At 36.9% G+C, this 20,150-nt stretch overlaps 4 protein-coding genes across 4 annotated transcripts; 1 reads left to right on the top strand and 3 right to left on the bottom strand.

The window, feature by feature from the left end:
- Window positions 1-235: 235 nt before the first annotated feature.
- On the bottom strand, window positions 236-5,467 carry LOC131784377 (coiled-coil domain-containing protein 169). Its single transcript, XM_059101180.2, has 8 exons — window positions 5,232-5,467; window positions 4,678-4,760; window positions 4,422-4,535; window positions 3,798-3,841; window positions 3,299-3,397; window positions 2,582-2,635; window positions 2,020-2,117; window positions 236-1,674 (listed from the first exon to the last, which is right to left on the bottom strand). Exons 1-8 carry the CDS (start codon window positions 5,465-5,467, stop codon window positions 1,518-1,520), a joined length of 885 nt encoding a protein of 294 aa, XP_058957163.2. The 3' UTR covers window positions 236-1,517.
- Window positions 5,468-5,796: 329 nt separating this feature from the next.
- Window positions 5,797-7,560, top strand: LOC131784384 (testis-specific serine/threonine-protein kinase 4-like). Its single transcript, XM_059101192.2, has 2 exons — window positions 5,797-6,481; window positions 7,268-7,560. Exons 1-2 carry the CDS (start codon window positions 5,797-5,799, stop codon window positions 7,558-7,560), a joined length of 978 nt encoding a protein of 325 aa, XP_058957175.2.
- A 214-nt stretch (window positions 7,561-7,774) lies between these two features.
- Window positions 7,775-12,659, bottom strand: LOC131784329 (protein lin-41-like). The gene is made up of 4 exons (XM_059101132.2): window positions 12,311-12,659; window positions 10,383-11,122; window positions 9,414-9,711; window positions 7,775-8,903 (listed from the first exon to the last, which is right to left on the bottom strand). The coding sequence occupies exons 1-4, from the start codon at window positions 12,606-12,608 to the stop codon at window positions 8,008-8,010; spliced, it is 2,232 nt and encodes a 743-aa protein (XP_058957115.2). The 5' UTR covers window positions 12,609-12,659; the 3' UTR covers window positions 7,775-8,007.
- A 3,230-nt stretch (window positions 12,660-15,889) lies between these two features.
- Window positions 15,890-19,704, bottom strand: LOC131784328 (uncharacterized). Its single transcript, XM_059101131.2, has 4 exons — window positions 18,793-19,704; window positions 17,366-17,592; window positions 16,319-16,628; window positions 15,890-16,210 (listed from the first exon to the last, which is right to left on the bottom strand). Exons 1-4 carry the CDS (start codon window positions 19,636-19,638, stop codon window positions 15,980-15,982), a joined length of 1,614 nt encoding a protein of 537 aa, XP_058957114.2. The 5' UTR covers window positions 19,639-19,704; the 3' UTR covers window positions 15,890-15,979.
- Between the last annotated feature and the right edge of the window lie 446 nt (window positions 19,705-20,150).

The raw sequence follows: 20,150 nt of genomic DNA, 5'->3' as shown, positions 1-20,150 counted from the left end.
ACTTTGGAAGGTTAATGGCAATTTTTGGTTGTAAACATCCCCTGGGAACAAGTAATGCAGTTGACTCCGGTGAAGGTATAGAAAGAAACTTCTAAAAGATTCTAAAACGATTATTTATGCTTCTTATATGGAAAGCAATTTTTTTTACTGAGTAAATTCGTCACATCACTAATTCTGTGGCATTGGACGTACTTGAGCCTTTTAGAGACGATTTCTCTAAGTTAAATCAATTATAACATGGTTTGGCTAGAGGGAGGATGGGTATTTTTTGTACCCCATTGCAACTCACGAGATGGTGGGCAACGAATTCTTCCAATTTTCATTTTCAGAAAAAAAGTCGTTCTCTGATTTCTTCAAAACAAGAGATTCAAATGTCCAATCAGCATTGGCAATAATTATTTAAAATAAATTTGAGCATCACTTCTCCACCCCATCAAGGGATGTCATGCCCTCTCACCAGATCACAATATTCTTGCAGAATGTTATCAATACATTTTCAGATTATCTCAAGCTCAGTTGCATACAACTAATTTAAATACCACACAGTGAGTTAACTGATCTTTTCGCACAACCCAAGTCACTTGATTGTGTCAATTACAGCCAAAATGAAAGTAAGTGATAGGAAAATAAAATGATCATTTTATCAGATGGACAATCATGTCACTTTTACAATCATTATATTTACGTATCTGTTTTCCTCTATATATTTGTTGGTAACTGAGTGTATATTTACAAGCTAAGAAAACAAAACACACAAGCTTTAACTAAACTTTACATTGTTATATGATCATTTACAACAATGGGTAATTATGTATTTTGTCATTTGAGAGTAGGGTTCCGCTCGAATGCAAAAGTCAATAAAAGATTGGTAGTATCAAGCAGCTTTTTCCTTTTTTAATTCACAACTTTAAAAGCATTAGTCAAATGTTGTAGGCAGTTTTTCATCCTAGATGGTTTGATTTAGTATTCCATAAGAATTGGATTGAATCAAGAACTATACCAACTATTTTTTTTGCCCTTTGTCATAATAGTTCACCTTTTATTCAAAGCCCCATATTTTTTCTTTGCATAAATACATAAATAAGACTATGCACTGCCCACAATGGATAGTACCAGGAAATTTCGTCCATGGTCTGTTACCTCTTTGAAGAGAGCAATAGCACAATGATTAATTGACTAAAACTAGGGTAACAATGTTTGTTTTGTGCCTAAATTGTCTGATTACATTGTATACACTACCTAAACCCTTTGACCCCTAAGTGTTACTAACATCTAATTTCTCCTTACAATATCAATCCTGAGTCACACATTAAGCTCATGAGAATAAAGGAAATGATCACTAACTAAAGAAGCTCTTGATTGCTAAAACAAATTCTCCTTGTCAGCACCTCATGAAATGTATAGAGAACAGTATGAAGAATAAGCATACTGATCTTAAGGTATCAAGGGTTAAAGGAATAAGTATCTCATGTTTGAAGGTATCCTTTACGTTTGGCCATCCTATAGATTCATGTATGCTAACTGTTCCTTGGACTGTTGCCAGGTGATTTACTTCCACCTGATCCTGAGCTGTCTAACTTTGGCAGCTTCCGCACAGCTGCCACCTTCTTCACAGGACCTCTCTTTGGATCAATTATCCTTTGATTGTCTGGCAGGCCAAAGTGGTTAGGATGTCTGAAAAATGAGAAATCAAGTAGATGAGGAAATAAGGAAATAGACAACAACACTACTGAACCATTGAAATATGTGCCCTATAGGTCTAAAGTCCAAGAAATAGATGTTTCAAAATCTTTTGTGCTTGAAATTGAAATTCCCTGTGTTGATCCTCAACTACAAGTAGACACAAAATCCCTTTCTTCATTAATTTGAATGATTTTCCTTTTTTTTTTTTTTGCAACATAAAAGATAGCAACAAAGATTTAGAATGACTACCAAACAAATTAGCATATTTAGTAAACTAAACTGATCTCCACATCATAGTTATCTCAAAGTATTTTATATCATCGGTGATGGCCAAACCTTAATTTTGCATTGTTCAACTGAGCTTCATTCTCTCTCTGAGCTTCATGAATTGCTTGTCTTGTTTTTGTTTTTGTGTCATCGATGAATGCTGCAGTCTGAGATGCAAATAAAGTAACAAAAAATGGTGAATAGCACCTGTTCCTAAAAAATTTACTATTTGGAGGAGCATTCACTTTCAAACCAACTTTACCATCACTGGGATTTATTCCAAATTTCACAGAACAAACTGATCATCAGTATTGCTACCTTACAAAAATGGGATGACACTCTATTGCAGGGAAATATCAGCATTTTTTCCCAGATCATTAATACCCAGTTCATTAATACCCACTAACACTCCTGACTGATCAAGGCACTGTAAAAGCAAAGTGTCTCACCCAGGCCAAGGCACTGACTCATACCTCTTGACCAGGAGTGTAATTTGGAATTTTAATAAAAAGTGGGATATAGAACCAAAGAAACTTTTCTGTTGATATCAGTCTTCTGGAAATGGCAGATTACCATTTTATGGCCAGCAAAGGTACTTACAGGTGCAAATCATGTTCAACAGCACACTTACCTCATCTAGTTCAGTTAGGTACTTCTTTCTTTCCTCATTTATCTTGTGAAAAGCCTAATTCAAAAATCAATAAGGAAGTATTGTTAATTAATCTATTTTGTACCATTCATACTAAAGCGTGACTCTACTAAAGAGAATATTTAAGAAGTAGTATTTCTTCCTTCATTGGTACTTGGTTTGTTTTTTTTTTTCTTTTCTCACAACCTCTACCTACACTCAGCCAACAATTTTTCAAATAAATCAATGTAGCTGGGTGATGAGAGAAATTTTGATGCTTTACTCCAAGTATGGATCAATGCTTATATTCTCCTTTAAAGCACAGCTCCACCAGTCACTTAAGGTTGAACTGGGTATACAGCAGAAGGAATTGTAATCCTTCTATCCCAGCATATTGATCACTGCACACCCAGTCAAACAGGTAATAAGATCAATTGTGGGGATACAGGCTGGATTTAAATACCACATTCTTGAGACAAGTCATCAATGAGGGAAATTCAATTCATCAGTTTGAAGAATTATCATTCAGACTGCTGGAGTTTAAGTTAAAGACAGAAGCAGATCTTGAGCTTGTCAATGCAAGTGCAACTATAATGTAGGTTACTTCATCCATAAATCCACACCAGTGAGAAAAAGTACAGAAAAACTCAATGATATTCAGTTAATGACAAATTGATTACTTTAACCCTTGATATGAAGCTATAGAATGCATTTTGATACCTTGGATTCATTGTCTAGACGCCATTCCAAGTCTCGCAATTGACCCTGTAACTCTGTTTTATCCCTCTCCAGCTGTTTCATTAGTTTTCTTATTTCTGCCTGATGGAAAAATTATCAAGAATAGAACTGTTCGGTCACTGATATAATTTTAAAATCTCAGTTGCATGACTTAAATTAACCCTTTAGCTCCTGTGAGTGACCAAGACAGAAGTTCTCCTTACAATATCAATACAATATCAAGCAGGCAAGTGACAAGAATAAAGAAAACTATAAATTTGAAAATAATTAGCTGATCCAATACTAAATTCTCTGAATTAACATTATAAGAATTGTATGGTTGACAGTAAGGAGAATTACAAATTTGGTCTGGGAGTTAAAAGGAAAAGAAATAAATATCATCATTAAAAATGGTGACTCATACATACAAAAAAAGCATGAAAATATGTACATCAATTGAAAATAAATTAAACAGTAAAAAAAGTTAAATTTCTAAACTTACATCAGATAAACCATTATATGTTTTGAGATGATTACTTGGTTTTCCTGTAAAAAAATATATCAATATCAACAAAAGTGAGCACCATCAGAAATAAAGGAAAAGCTACATTAAAGACCAATTTATTCCTAAGTATTTGACACAGGATGTTCTCTTAAATAAGCTGGGCATGGCATCCTCAGCTCATGAACCCAGACAAGACAATCCCTTAAACCTGACCATGATTAGACATGGCTTATACCTCATTTACACCAAAGCTTAGAAACGTTTTGAACTTGTTTTGTTAAACATGGTTGAAAATTTTATTCTTCATAGAAACTGTTAAGACTGATGTTTGTTGAAAAATTCAGTTTTCAGTTCTCTGCTTCTGATTTTCATTCAGTTATACCAAGTTTAGGCAAACATGTTTTGCTGGTGTGAATAGTGTGTAAGTCAGAAACATGCTTTCAAAGGCTGTCAGCCAACCAGCCACTCTACAGCTGACACAAATCACAGTAAATCTGGATCTCCCTCCTTGGAGTCCAATGCAATTGCAGATTGCAGTACCAAGGTGGCCAGCTCTCCTCTAACAAAGGCCAAATGTAGGTGTATTGATCAACAATATGTTTATATTCTAAGTAAGCTTACCATCTCGAGATGGAATCTTAAGTTGGCCAAGTTTTTCCCGTAATAACACAACTTGTTTCTCAAGCTGGTTGTTCATTTCTTGCTGAGTTTCAAATCGTGTCTTCCATTCGTTATCTACAAAAGGTTGAGCAGGAGTTAGATTGCTATACAAAGAAACTTCTTTAATACTTTTAATTTTACTTAATAAAATGAAAGATCGAAACATAACCACTTTTGATATTCTACACCGAATATAAGCATACACAAATCCTTTTACCTTCGCTTTCAACGTTGTCGTTTTTCTCTTCCAGATCGCTGATGGTATTCACTAATTCAACAGAAGATTGTTCTAGCATCTCCCTATCAAGAAAGACTGTGTTAGTCATAGAGAAAAGAACATCCTTCCTTTAAAAAAATTAGGACCAAAGCGAATTCGAATCTTTGATTGACAATTTAGTTCATTCGAGTAGACGAAAATAATTTGCAGAGAATGCAATTTTATTAGGTTGCACAGTGTTAATTTAACGGTAACTCATGATAAAGAGTTTCTCAGAAAAGACATGAAAAAGAAACGTAAAGTGAGTACAGCATATTGTAAGTTACTAGGCCTACAAAAAACATCCCTCCTATCGTGAAAACTAATGGAGATTCCCTGAGATGGCAAACATCATAAACGGCGATGTTGCTAAGTGACTTTTAATAAAATTCAAAACAAAAATAAATGATACGATACCGTGATAATAGACTGAGTTCCGTACAAAAAGATTACATTTAAACTGCCGGGGAAAATAACGTCAACAAAAGGTTTATTTAGCTTTGATTACGACATACTTCATTTGTCGTTCTTGTTGTATTTCTGCTTTTAGTCGTTCGATTTCATAGTCTAATTCCGTTCTTGGTCCGTCTTGGTGTTGTTGCGGTTTTGAGCCACGCGAAGTACTCATTGTAGAACCTTTCCTGGACTTTTTAGATTGTTTATGGAACTTTTTCTTGTCATCAACTCTATCTTTGGTTTTCTGGATCGGAATAACAGGCGTTATGTCGGTAAATCTGCGAGCATGGCGCATGTCTGGTTTCTATGGTTACGACATCCAATGATAACCCGATGAAAACAACGAAAAGACTGCCTTGTTAAGTAAACTTTGTAGATATTTGTTCTATTGCCGTGCAATCAAATTTCAATTAAAAAGGTATCATTGGTGAGTTACAATTAATATCGAATAAATGATTGATTAACCATCCATTAATTAAGAGGACGTCACAGCGAAAATGAATGAAGTAAGATTTGAATTAGCTGCTAGAAATCAATTACCTTGAAGAGTTGCGTAAAAGATCATGCAACGAATGCTGTAGAATGTCACTCTAGGGAAAGAACTCTTCAAATGGTAATCCCCAAATGGCTGATAATCAAGAACAAAAACCTGAAGTGGGGCAAGATAATAAAACAGACGCCCCATCGGGGAGAACTGTAAAAACTGAAAAATCGGAACCGAGTTCCACCCGCGCGGAAAACCCACTTGCCGGAGTGACTGCGCTTCTAGAGCGATACGGCTACCAACTGGGAGACATTCTCGGCAAAGGATCTTATGCAGTGGTAAGGAAGGCCTACTCAAGAAGGCACAAAAGATATGTTGCTGTTAAAATCATATGCAAGAAGAAAGCGCCCGAGGATTTTTTATCCAAATTTCTGCCTCGAGAGATCAAGGTTCTTAAGAAACTCCACCATCCTCATGTCCTCTCACTGATTGAGGTTATTGAGACAAACACCAGGATGTACATTATAACAGACCTGGCGGAAAGCGGCGATCTTTTAGAGTTTATAAGAAAAAATGGTGCAGTAGCTGAGGCTCAAGCAAAACAATTGTTCAAACAACTAGTCCTAGGGATCACCTATGTTCATAGTCAAGATGTGGTGCATAGAGATCTAAAATGTGAAAATCTGTTGCTAGACAAAGAAAAGAATCTTATTGTATCTGATTTTGGATTTGCGCGCGATAATTTGACGTCAGCTACGGGCAAGAAAAAGCTCTGTCATACCTATTGTGGTTCTTACGCCTATGCACCTCCAGAAATACTTAAAGGTGAGTTAATTCCTCAGATCTTTTCTCTGGGTTTATTTTTTTCTTTTTTCATCCTACACTTGCTACCGAGATGAAACTGCAGACAGTATTCTACATCGCCTTTTGAAGCATTTATCACAGAATGTATGTCAAAATGTTCAGTTCTGGATGCGTATTCAAATCTCGAGCCGATGTAGTACTTGCTTTATATATGTGATGAGTAACAGTACTTCGACTTTGATATTTTGTCAAATCCAGTTTTTTTTATTTGAGTTTAAATCAGAGAGGAGAAACCATTTCCAAAACATAACTGGGTCCAAGAGCGGGATATATGAAGAGATTCCTGTGATCTGATAGGTTACCAGATTGGGCCAGATGAACCCCCGGGATTACCCGCATTATTATGCCAAAAGAGAGAGATAATACCCATTTTCACTTTTCATTCCTAGTAACTTCTAAGGAACTTTTTATTCTTTCAAGAAAAAGTTTTTTTGGTGGATTTGACTATTACACATTCAGGCGTGCCTCAACCCCTCACACCCCAAAATCAATATGCATCTTCTCCATACTGTTCTCCACACATTTCCTTAGGTGCTGATAATGAGAATTTGTTTAACAATCAAGAGTCTCTTTAATATGTGATCATTTCCCTTACTCTCGGAACCTTAAATGTTTGATTCAAGGGTGATATTGTAAGGAGAAATTAGATGCTAGTCGCTGCTGAGGTCAAAGGGTCAATACCGCCAAAGGAAGGAAATATATATAAATGTTTCACGATTCACCAGGCAATTCTGATGGTCCCTTTAGGAATCGCTTATGATGCTACATTAGCTGACGTATGGAGTATGGGGGTGATTCTGTACACCATGGTTTGTGGTCGACTTCCTTTCGATGATTCCAACCTACGGAGTCTGCTGCAACAGGTTCACCGCAGAGTCAACTTTCCTTCAAAGATTAAAATCGCTGAACCTGTAAAAGCCATCATCCACAAAATGCTACAATGGAACTTAACTGAGCGAGTAACGGTAGAACAACTTAGAACTGACCCATGGCTGACCGAAGAGAAGATTGAGAACGAGGTCGAGATAGCCTCGTCATGAAGTTGAAGCAATCAGCATGCCAAGATAAAAAAGAGAATTATAGTGTCCTCTTTGTATCGATTGTGACCATGGAAAACCCTCTTTTGGCGTCAATGCCATTTAGTAAATGGGGAGACTATTCTTTAAGCACCCAAACAGTAACCAGAAGATATCATTGGAGATTATTTATTTACTGGTTGTGTCTCAAATGAGCGTTCACCCAACTCTGGTCCAATGTTTAAAAAAGAGCCCGACTAAACGTAGCAGCCTCCATTTAGTTTAGAAGGTCAAAATTTAAAAGAAGGACAAAGTCTAATGCATAATTCACATCAATCGGCTGAACTAGGAGTTCAAAAGTCTCTGAGCGAGAATCTGATGAAGAACTAATATCATACAACGAACTTGCTCATTTGAGCAGTAAAGGATCATCTCAAGTATTATACAACTGTCATTCTCTTTGAATATTCTTCAGTTATTGTTAGCATCAAATTCTTGATCATTCGCCGAAAATTCTCTCGTTTTTTCTTTGAAGGCTTGAATTTCACCTTTCTTTGTAATGTTAGAGATCTCTTGCGCGCTAGGAAGTCTTTCTTCGTTCTTCTCGTCTTCGCCATTTTTTTCCTTAATTATGTCACTTTTAAAATTTTCCTTGGAGCTGACGTCATTCGTATTATCTTTTAATTCTTTATCTAAATCGCTACCAGGAATTTTGAATTCACCTTCGTCCAGTTCCAGGTCCTCCCCGTCCTCGATCGCGGCGGCTTCCTCATACTCCTCATCATACATTCCGGGCTCTGCATACACGGGTACGAGGCGCGTAAAAACTTGCAATCTGTGATTCTTAGTATCTGCTACGATTATGTTTCCAGTGGTACCTAAGACAACATCATACGGGGTATCAAGACATCCCGGATCCAGGCCGATCGTTCCGAACGACCCAAGAGGTTCACCTGACAAAGAAATCGCCTGGATTCTATGATTTCGACTGTCTGCTACCAAAATATTGTCATTATGATCAAGTGCAATCCCTCTTGGGCAAGCAAACTTGCCTGCTCCTACACCTTGCACGCCAATGGTTCTACTCTCCTCCAGGCTATCTTGGCTGAAGATTTTCAGGCGATGATTTTCGTATTCCGACACAATGACGTCACCGTTCCTTCTAACTGTAATGCCCATGGGGTAATGCAAGTCATGAAGTCCTCCAATGAAGCAAAGGAAACTCCCATTAAAAGTGAATTTTTGAATTCTGTGGTTTGCTTTGTCAGCGGCGTAGATATTTTCTTGAATGTCAAATGCCACAGCACTTAGCTCCGGTCGTTTGTCATTCTTGCTGTAGACAGGCAAAATTGGGCGAAGAAGTTCACCTAAAAGAGATATGGAATATATCAGTAGAGGAAAAAGGTCGTAATTTTTCTGAATAAAGGGGGTAAGTTTCAAAAGAAACTATGGTGCCGCGTCGGTGGGGGTATAAGGAAGACAAATTGGTTTTATAAACTGAGTTGATAACGTAAAATTGGCCTCCGTAAAGTTTCTAAAGCTGACGTTTTGAGTGTTAGCCCCTTCTCATTCTGCCTCGTTTTGAGGCTTCCTCCTCCGCTGCCACGTGGCGGGCATGGTATTTTCGGCCTAACCATCAAGCACATCGCATCTTGTTTTTTTTACGCTTTTCTCTGGCTAAGAGAAACAGAGTAGCTCATGGGGTTAAGGCAGACAATGTAATGACGAGAAAAAGATTCTCTTATATTTGAAGATTGACAGATTGTGAGAAACAGACTCCCGTGTTACCGCCAATTACCAATACTTTAAAGAGGCACCTTTCATCAGTTTTGAAAATTTGGTAGGAGAGGAGGGGGATTAACAACAGCCTATCTAACCTGTTTTGCTAAACACACGTAAAATCTGCGAGTCAGTCATCACCAGATCTCCTCGAAGACTGACTGCTAAGGCGCTTGGTCGGCTTTTCCCACCCAAAACTAAGGGCTCCCGTGCAATGTTACCGTTCACGTCTAGAATTTGAATACGCGCGTTGCCATGATCAGCGACGTAAATATATCCTTGCGCTCGGTCGACAGCCACGCTGGTGGGAGACTGAAACTGAGGAGGATTCACGCGTTTCCCTTTTCGACCAATCACATTTGATTCTCGTTCAGAAATTTCGCCGTAATCCAGAACCTATGGGGGAAAACGTGAGCATTCGTTGTAAAATAAAGATGTGTAAGGAGTGAAAAACATGTTCTTACGGATGCGTGTGTTTAAAGGAGCACGGTCACGACCCGGACATGCGCAATGGGTTCCTCTCGCACGTATCCTCTAGAACACATTTTTATATGGTCCGCCATCTTGACCTTGAAAAGAGAGAGATCAATCTACTTTTTGTTTCTTTGGTTTTTGTCTTTCAAACGGTAATGTAAAGAGGTACACGGAGGTAGATGAAATAGAGAGAGAACGAAGGGGAATGGGTACCAGAAGTAATGGACAACTGTTTACTTCCTTCCTTTAGCCGTTAATTCGTTTGTGCCCTTGCTGACTGAGAATAACCATGCGCAATGCTTCAGGAACGTACTCTTATCGTAAACGGTATCTGGTTATTCGAATTTCAGAGAGGCAAAGAATCCCTTATGAGTTAAGTGATTGAGATAAAATTCACATTACTGGAGAGTAAGCTTCAGAGAATAAACTCCTTAAAAGCATTGGAGCCCTTGTTACCACCTCCAAAGTTATTTTCAGACTTAAGCACGATGCATCTATTCTAGTGGTGAAAATGCCACATAAACTACACGCATTGCTTGGATGGTCTCGTTAATTAGGACAGATCAATTTGAATAAAACTTCACACCACCTACCTTGTATTCCAGTCTCCTTGTCAAGGGTGTCTCATTCACTGCATTGCCATGGTTACCATTCAACAGATTCTGACCTCTAGTTGCTGGTCTTGAGAAAGGTGTCAGCGGTTTCATTCGTCGTGTATCTTCCAGTTCAAGCGAAAGACTCTCCAGTTTTTCTTGCAAGTCCGCCGAAGCTCGTTGATTTTTCCTGGCGCTTTGCTTGAGAGCACGTACCTGCATCAAAGAGTCATGAATACTATCCTCTAGGACAATCAAGTCTTGCGTTTTGTGTCTGATCTCTACATGAGTAGTCCTTATCATGTCCAGAGCATTCTGGTGTTTTGTGATGAGTTCATCCTCCTCTCTTTTCGTTTTTTCGTTTTCCTCTTGCTTGTCCTTTAGTTCTTTTTTAATCGTTGCGCTGCTATGGTTTTCGTCCAATTTCTGTTTAATTTTGTCCATCTCAACTTGTTTCTTCTTTAGGAAGAATCGAACCGTTTCCAATTTTCTTTCAAATGATTCTATATTGCTTTCATACTTGACTATCTTGCTTTTCAAACTTTGAATTATTTCCTCAACGATGACCATATTTTCGTTGTTTGCCTGGATTTGCACCTCGGATTCTTTGATCTGATTAGAGATTTCTACATCTACATCCTCGCACGTCCTTATTTCATTTTCCACATTCTCAATCATGCGCAGTAAGGTCTCCCGTCTGTTGTTCAATCTGGAGGCTCGTTCACTTTGTTGTCGCTCACCTAAGAAGAAAGGATTGGGTCAGCGTCTTGCCTGCCGTCACGGGCAGACCACCTTATGAATGTGTTGACATGTAGGACATATGAAAGAAATATGAGAACTGTGTGGCGGCTGCGAAAGAAATACTGAAACGCATTTGGTCTGAAAATCTCAATGTGAATGCATTGAAGTGCCACTGTTTTCGCTTAGGTCTGCGTCGCTCAGAGTTGTTTCAAAATTTAATTAAGACGGAGGGATAAAAAAAATCCCACGCCATTACACTTTTTCTCCCCCAAATAATAGCTCATATCCGCTCTTGAAGATCTTACAATTCAACTAAAAAAATTTCGATTAGCTTAACCTAAATTAACAATTCAAGATTCAATACTGATTTGAAAACAGCCTCAAGCACCTTTTGCTAAAAGCACGCGTATTATAGACAACCTATACCATCTATCAAAAGAAAAAGAAGGGACCTGAGAGAATATTTGCTAAAGAGCGCGTCTTGGTTTGCGCGTTAATAGCTATTCTACAGCGAGATTAGCTAAAACAGTTCATGATAATTAACTGCGAATACTAATTACACCTCAGGGACATCTTGTGCTTTTGGGTGAGTAGTTGTCTTAGTCAGATAGTTTGGTTTGGTTGTTCAAACGTCGCTTTTTTTGTAATGTAATGCTAACGTTATCGTTCCTTTATCAATATTAAGGTGACATTAAAGAAATTATGACATTTTAATTTCTTTTTGAATCGTTAGACAAAGCAAACATAAGAAACAGCCGGCGCAAAAATGAAGCAGTTCAAAACTTTGTCGTTGTCTATGAGTGTTACAGTCGTATCATCAAAACTTGCTTCTTGAAATGAAAGTGCGAACGTCTTGAATTTTTTCCACAATTAATTTGTAGGAAATCTCGCAAACTTTGTTTCTGCTAATCACGCACGGTACTGCATGAATGTTTACTAAGGCCAAAGAAAGAATTATCAAAACGTCATGATAGAAATCTATTTTTATGAAACGCTTTTCAAAGTATCGCGATTCATTTCAGCGGATCTTAGTGGAAATATGAATCTAGTATCAGCCCTTTTTAGCGATAAAGAACCAGATGACATCCACGTAAGTAGTTGAAAATGAATCAACCGCCAGATATTTAAATTATAACAAGGTTACCAGTGCTAATTTGAATGGCTCCTAATCAGGATTTAACACTCACCAATAATTGTCACAGAAGTGAATTTTTCCCGGAACTCATCCACTAAGTGAACTTGTTTAAGACACTTAGCTTCTATCAGAAGCTTTCTCATAAACGCCAGTTTCTTCTCGGTTACCAAACCTCTTTTTCTAAGCAGTTCAGTGAGCTCCTGTCCTGAATCAAGATGCTCTAATGTCTCCTTATTTACGTGTCCTTGTAGCAGATACTTCATGTAATGGACATCGCTGAGCTTTAAATCTTTCCCAATGTCATGAAGAAGAACGTGGAAAGGTGTGCTGTTTACCACTACCGCCGACATCGAAGAATATGCCCCAGAAACTTTACTGACTTACCGGAGTCGTCGCCTGGCTGTTCCTTGGTTACATTCCGGCTAACATCGAATTTACACAATTAACATACTATTTACTCTATTCTTTCAACTCTTTTCACGCGTTGCTTAGAGAAAAACAAAAGCGAGGAGTATTGTCAAAGATAAAGTCAATAATTGAACTAAAATCCTATTCTTGATGTCATTAGTGCAAAAAAATTGGACAATGTTCAGGTGGAGAGTATTTTAAAGACGGGGGTAATGGAATTTTTTGTATTCTGACGGTACTTGATGCTCATTTAAATCAAAAGCTTATACGGTAAAAGGGGTAAGTTTTCAAAGGAACTGTGGTGCTGCGTTGGTGGTGGTGGTTGTGGGAGGGGGGTGGGGGTATTATTGGTCAATTTAGTTTATCATATATGTAGGGCCTCAATGGATAGCAGTTTTCATCTTGTGCAAAAACTGAAGGAGCTACCCTATTGAAATAAAGGTTTTTTTTACTTACTTACGAGATAAATGTTTATTTCAACTGCATGATTTCGGCATTGAATGTGAATGTCTGAGCTTACGTTTCGTGAGTAAGCCCTTCGTCAGTGCGAATAGAGGGTTATATGCTTCTGTTTGAATGTCATCTAGAGTTTTCATCGAGTACATTAGAAAAATGGTCATCCAGTTTTGCGCTGGCGGACCGTCCATACATACATACAAGAAGATGAGTTGGCTCATATTTCCGATTAAAAGTTGGGTCTTTCTTTCAGTCCTTTTTCAAGTCATTATTTTCTTTTATCAACACTCGATACTATGGGTCAAAAAACATAGTCTGATCGGGAAAGAAATTTTAAAAATTCTCCAAATGCGCTGTTACAGTGATTTTGCCTACACGACGTAAGTAAGTAAAGCCTTTATACGGCACGACGTAAACTAAGCTAAAAAATACCTCACTTTGGCATCAACTACTTTTTGCAGCTTAAACTAAAAAAAATTACTTCTCTTTCCGCTTATTTGAGACTTCTTTCTTTCTTAAACGTATATTTCCCAGGCCTTGAGAGTAAGATCATAAATTTGCCTATTTTTTCCAATAATTCTGGAATTTGTACGACCTACTTCAAGGATAGGAAAAATCGCAGAATAACCTCAAACTCAAATAGTCGTTCCCCCCCCCTTCCTTTCCTACTTCAGACGACCTTCAAACGACTGCTAGGGGGGGGAAAGGGGACAACCTTGGAAAAAATAGTAAGGAGAAACAACTACACTTTCTCCAATTTCGCTCGTCATCAAAGCAGAGGCGAGCATTCTCAATTTAATTTTCAAGTTTGAAGCAGTTAGGTATTTCAAAAGGATCATTGCACAAGTATTAAGATGAGTGTTGGTTCTCCTCCGAAAAAGACGTTTGGCAGAAAAACAGCCGTATCAGCACTATGGAATCTTTCATTTACTGCGGTTGAATTGAAAATGCAATCATCAGTCGGTCAGAGAGGAAAAACATGTTCTTTATTGATGACATTCATTATAGCGCACAAAAAAAGGCAAAAACAAAATTTCAGTATCACTTCCACATTAACTTGGCAGTAGCAATAGTTAAATATCCTTGGACATAAATAATGCATGAACAAGTATAAGGGAAGTACTGAAATTACAATATTAGCATTGGAAAATTTTTGAAACTGTTGTAATATCATCAAATATGATAACTTTTAAATAACAAAATCCTTATGGATATCAAGCAAAAGTCGTAGACACTAACATATACAATCTTGATAATTTATGACTGTTTACAAAATTAAATCCCTTCTCTTGTAATGCTGGAGAAAATTTATGTGAGAAATTTGTCACTATCCCAATCAATTAATTGTATTGTTTTTGGCCGAGGTAAATGCAAGAAATATATTAATGATAATATCTATTTAACAATGCCTTATGCCTAGTCAATATATGTACTACACTAGGCAAGTCTCACATTGCTAGGGATAATTCTGACCTCAGGGAGGGAAATTAAATAGTAATTTAGTACCTTTCTGGATCTGCTCTTAAGTTGGAATTATAATTGGTATATAATACAGTATTGAAAATGATAATAACAATAATGGCAATAATAATAATAATTCTAACCATAGGAAAGAAAGATAAATAGTAATTTAGTACCTTTCTGGATCTGCTCTTAAGTTGGAATTGTAATTGGTATATAATACAGTATTGAAAATGATAATAACAATAATGGCAATAATAATAATAATTCTAACCATAGGAAAGAAAGATAAATAGTAATTTAGTGCCTTTCTGGATCTGCTCTTAAGTTGGAATTATAATTAGTATATAATACAGTATTGAAAATGATAATAACAATAATGGCAATAATAATAATAATTCTAACCATAGGAAAGAAAGATAAATAGTAATTCAGTGCCTTTCTGGATCTGCTCTTAAGTTGGAATTATAATTGGTACATAAAACAGTATTGAAAATGATAATAACAATAATGGCAATAATAATAATAATAATTCTAACCATAGGAAAGAAAGATAAATAGTAATTCAGTGCCTTTCTGGATCTGCTCTTAGGTTGGAATTATAATTGGTACATAAAACAGTATTGAAAATGATAATAACAATAATGGCAATAATAATAATAATTCTAACCATAAGAAAGAAAGATAAATAGTAATTTAGTACCTTTCTGGATCTGCTCTTAATTGGAATTATAATTGGTATATAATACAGTATTGAAAATGATAATAACAATAATGGCAATAATAATAATAATAATTCTAACCATAGGAAAGAAAGATAAATAGTAATTCAGTGCCTTTCTGGATCTGCTCTTAGGTTGGAATTATAATTGGTACATAAAACAGTATTGAAAATGATAATAACAATAATGGCAATAATAATAATAATTCTAACCATAAGAATTAAAGAAAGATAAATAGTAATTTAGTACCTTTCTGGATCTGCTCTTAAGTTGGAATTATAATTGGTACATAAAACAGTATTGAAAATGATAATAACAATAATGGCAATAATAATAATAATAATTCTAACCATAGGAAAGAAAGATAAATAGTAATTCAGTGCCTTTCTGGATCTGCTCTTAGGTTGGAATTATAATTGGTACATAAAACAGTATTGAAAATGATAATAACAATAATGGCAATAATAATAATAATTCTAACCATAAGAAAGAAAGATAAATAGTAATTCAGTGCCTTTCTGGATCTGATCTTAGGTTGGAATTATAATTTGTATACAATATTGTATTGAAAATGATAATGACAATAATGGCAATAACAATGATGGTTGCAGACTCATTGACCCAGCCATATGTTTACAGAAGTTAAATGCTCAAAATCAGAGGCAACAATGTGTTTAGGGTTCTTCATCAGATGAAAACAATGGTGCTTTTTTAGGGCTCTTGTTCTTAGGTTTACAAATGACAGCTGTGTACCGCTTGTTTGAATCCTTTTGTACTTTGTCAATCAGCTCCGTTAATTTTGATGGCGAAGGCATGTTGCAGAGGAAACTACCATTGTGGACATATGAGGGAGTGCTTTCCCTTGATCGAAGATTGTAGCGTACTGATGGACTTGAATTATGACCCTGACAAACGTAAAAAGGCAAAAATCATAAATAGGACAGCAGCATAGAAATATGGGAGAACGGTATCACAGGGAAGAAAAGGAAAGTTTTATTCCAGACAAATCTAACCCTTTTGTTACTCCTTGTTCTTCTGGACACGCCAGGGTTTGTCTTTTTAGGTGTTCCTTTGGCTTTTGTTCCAATCACTGGTGTTCTCACATCAGGTATGGTGTCTTCAGTCTCAGAATCATCTTCCTCCTCTTCCTCACTGCTATCATCAGAAAAACTCTCCAGGTCTGACTCACCAGGTGTATAACTCAAATCAGACTCATCATCACTATACAAGTTTTGTGCACAATCACTGATGGGACCATCTTGTAAATCACATATTTGAACATATTTTGTACAACCAGGATGTGTAATACTTGGCATTGAATGTCTGCACACAAAAAAATATTAGAATAATATTAGGCACTTGTATGTGGCTGACAGTATGCTGGCTTGTTTGATCTGTGGTCTGCTAACATGGCTGAATCACAGTTATTACATCCCATGCTCTGTAAAAAGGTAAGATGACACTACTGGTATTTATGTGACTGGCTACCACAGATGCTGACAAAAGAATAAGAATGTTCCCAACATACAAGAACATTCACTTTCACCATAGACCCCTACTGATGTGACCAGCTATCTGTGACACTGTTAACAGTTTTGCAGTGAAATAGAGATTTCTTGCTGAGTAATGTTTCGCTGCTCAAAGAAGTCAACTTTAAACAGGTTTGTTATAAAAAAACATGGTTTGTTATAACAGCCAGAAATATAAGCCTGAGCTTATGAACAAAAACTGCTACTTTAGAAGTCACCAAACTAACAAAACCAATGATTAATGTTTACCCTGGTATCTTTTTACAAAGTTCTTATTAGTTTTTTCATACATACTCATAAATTATATATATTGATGAATATTGTTACTTGATGTAAATTTGTGGCACATTTCCCAATTGTACTGTTACCCACAGATAAGCTGCACCCCCAACTTGCTCCAAAAATTTTGGGGAAAATGGAGCAGCTTATTTACCAGTGTTCACTGTATACAACCTCTTGGAGTTCTCCTTTGCTCTCGACAATGATAACAAAAGCAACAATACTTAACAGAAGAACCAATATCGGATTTACCTGCTCTGCACAGGCTGAGGTGTAGAGTCTCCATTTGTAAGTGCCTTCAAACTTTTGATTGTCTCCTGCCATCGCTTCATATCTCGAATCTGAAGCTGCATCTCACAAAGCATATTAAAGTTGATTTTGTTGTAATCTTGATATTGGTATCCAACAACCATTATCACAATAGTTGTGATAATGATGAATAGCTTTCTCAAAAACCAAAGTCTTGAGTGTATGGCTTCCTGTGAGACAAATGTGAAAAGTAGTGGTCAGGAATATCAATAAGTATACTATTCAGACTTGAAGGAGATTAAACAGTTATAGTGTAACTTACAGACTTCGCTTTCTCTCTAAAACATATGAAAAGTTTACCTTGTGATTAACATGATTTTACTTCAAGGAGGCTTACTGATTAGGAGTCTGACTTCCATATTGAGCCCTTTATGGAATTCATTGTTTTCTGTTATTAACCCTTTTACTCCCAAGATCTCATTAGTAATTCTCCTTACTGTTTGCCATACAGTTCTTGTGTAGTTAGTTGGGAGAATTGGTATTAGATCAATTCATAATCCCCTAATTGATATTTTTCTTTATTCTCATCACTTGTCTGCTTGATATTGTAAGGAAAAATTCTGTCTTGGTCACTCATTGGAGATAAAGGGTTAAGAATAACAAATAACTCTCGAAGTAACTCTCTTCAAAGTTTATGGACAGAGACAAATAATAATAATGACAGCAACATCATATGATCTAATTCACTTAAAATAGGCCATTTTACAGATGTGTGCTAAGTTGCCAAGCCTTTGGTTTGGAGTGAGGCTGAAGGTGGCCATGTTGTGATAGAAACCAATATTTAGTTAGCATGATAACAAAGTAATTAACATTTGAAAAGCAACAATGTTTGTATCATAAAAAGGTCACCATTAGCCTCACTTCCATTCAAAGGCCTGGCAACCAAGTAGGCAACTGTAAAATGAACTATTGAGGATCAGCAGGAAATGCAGACATAAGATTTCATAATCTTATTTCTTCAATTTTTCACAAACTGTGGTGCTTGTTTGCAATTTACCAATTAACATATCTTCAGTTTACCAAACATTCTGAATTGTTTAGTGGCTTGTTTCAGTAGTTGAAGCTTCACACAAAGCTGCTGTCACTAATTTTTTTCCCACCATTCCTGCAATGTGGCAGAATTTTCAATAAATGAATAAAGGGGTTGAGTTTCTTAGGAAACTGTGGTGCTGCACAGGTGTGAGGTATGACAAGATTTGGTTTCATCAACTGAGTTGATAATATACATTAGCTATTGTGAAGAATTTTAAAGCTTACATTTCAAGTGTTAGCCTTTCATCAGAGGGAATGGCAAAGGGCCAACCTTTGAAACGTCAGAGTATTCATTATGCACATACAGTAATTAAAACACTACATGTACTATGCCTTACTGTGTTGGTTGACTGGGTGTCTGTCACCCCATAAGATGTCACCAGCCGCTCACTGAATATGAGAATAAACAACAAAACGAAAAGCGGGAGTCTGCCAGCTGCCGTGCGTGGAGTGCTTGTCAGGAAATAACATGAACATACTGCTGCAATGTAGAAAGCTACAGATTGTAAACTTATGAACTCTCCAAGAATCATTGATTGCAGTCTTTGGACCTTTTCCACACTTTTGAAGACACCATCAAATGTTTCAGTGAATAAAGCTTTTTGTTCGACAGCATTTTGCTTCATGTCCTCGAAGGCTTCCCTTGCTGTTGACGTGGAGTTCTTCAGTGTCGCAGATAACTGGATTTCATTTGATATGATTTCCTTCTGGTTTTCGAGGGAAATATTCTGTGTTTGTAGTAATAGGATTTGTCTTTGGGCAGACTCCTCCAGCTGAGCAGAAACCTGTTGGGAAGTTCTTGATAATTTAGAGATCGTGCCTTCTGTTCTTGCTTGCCACAACTCACTTTTCACGTAGAAACAGATATTAGTCGTATGAGCAAAAAATGTCGTATACGCTAGATATGTTGTGTCGTCCATTGATCCCGTACATTTCTCAACTGATTGTGTCTCTCTCGAACAAGAATAGATTCTTCTCCCTGATTTTGACAAATGGCAGTTTGTAAAATCGATTGCCAGGTAGCTCTGTTCCACGTCTCCAAGAGTCTTGCATCGTCTCTCGATCCCTTCAACAGCTTTTTTCCAACAATCACTGCTCTTAGCGTTCGCCGTGAACTCTTCCAATTTTGATTTCCCAGCTTGTAGCTTTTCTTTAGAAAAAAGTTCAAAACCAGCTTCATTCATTGCGTTCGGTGAGTCGGCAGTTATTCTTCTTAAAAGCAAAAGAAATAGAATTGCATAACAGTTGCAAAGCACCATTTTGCCTTTTAAGTTTTGGCGCGTCAACTAGGTACTAGTTACCAGGTATAAGTCATAGACCTCGCATGTTGCCTTGGTAACGGCTTCGAAACTGTTTGGTAATGGAAAAGGAATTTGGGAACGACGGATTTACGAATCATTAGACTGAAACTGCCATGTGTGCAAGAAAAATGCGTTGCGAGAAGTAGACAGAAGAGTTTGGAGACGGATGAATTTACTTGAATATTCTACAACCTGGGGAAGCATTCAATGTTTTTCTGGGAAAACGTCAACTACACCTGGGATAGGTTTATCACATGTGTGTGATAAAAAATCCACGTTCAGAAAAATACTCACAGATGTGGCCCTTCCTTTGATTGATAAGAACCCAAAACACTGCAAACAAATTAAATTAAGTCAAAGCTCAAGGAGCAATTCGACGGCGGAAACGGGGGTGG

Source organism: Pocillopora verrucosa, chromosome 14, assembly GCF_036669915.1.
Source record: "Pocillopora verrucosa isolate sample1 chromosome 14, ASM3666991v2, whole genome shotgun sequence".
Taxonomy (NCBI): domain Eukaryota; kingdom Metazoa; phylum Cnidaria; class Anthozoa; order Scleractinia; family Pocilloporidae; genus Pocillopora; species Pocillopora verrucosa.
This window is presented reverse-complemented; position numbering and strand designations above follow the sequence as displayed.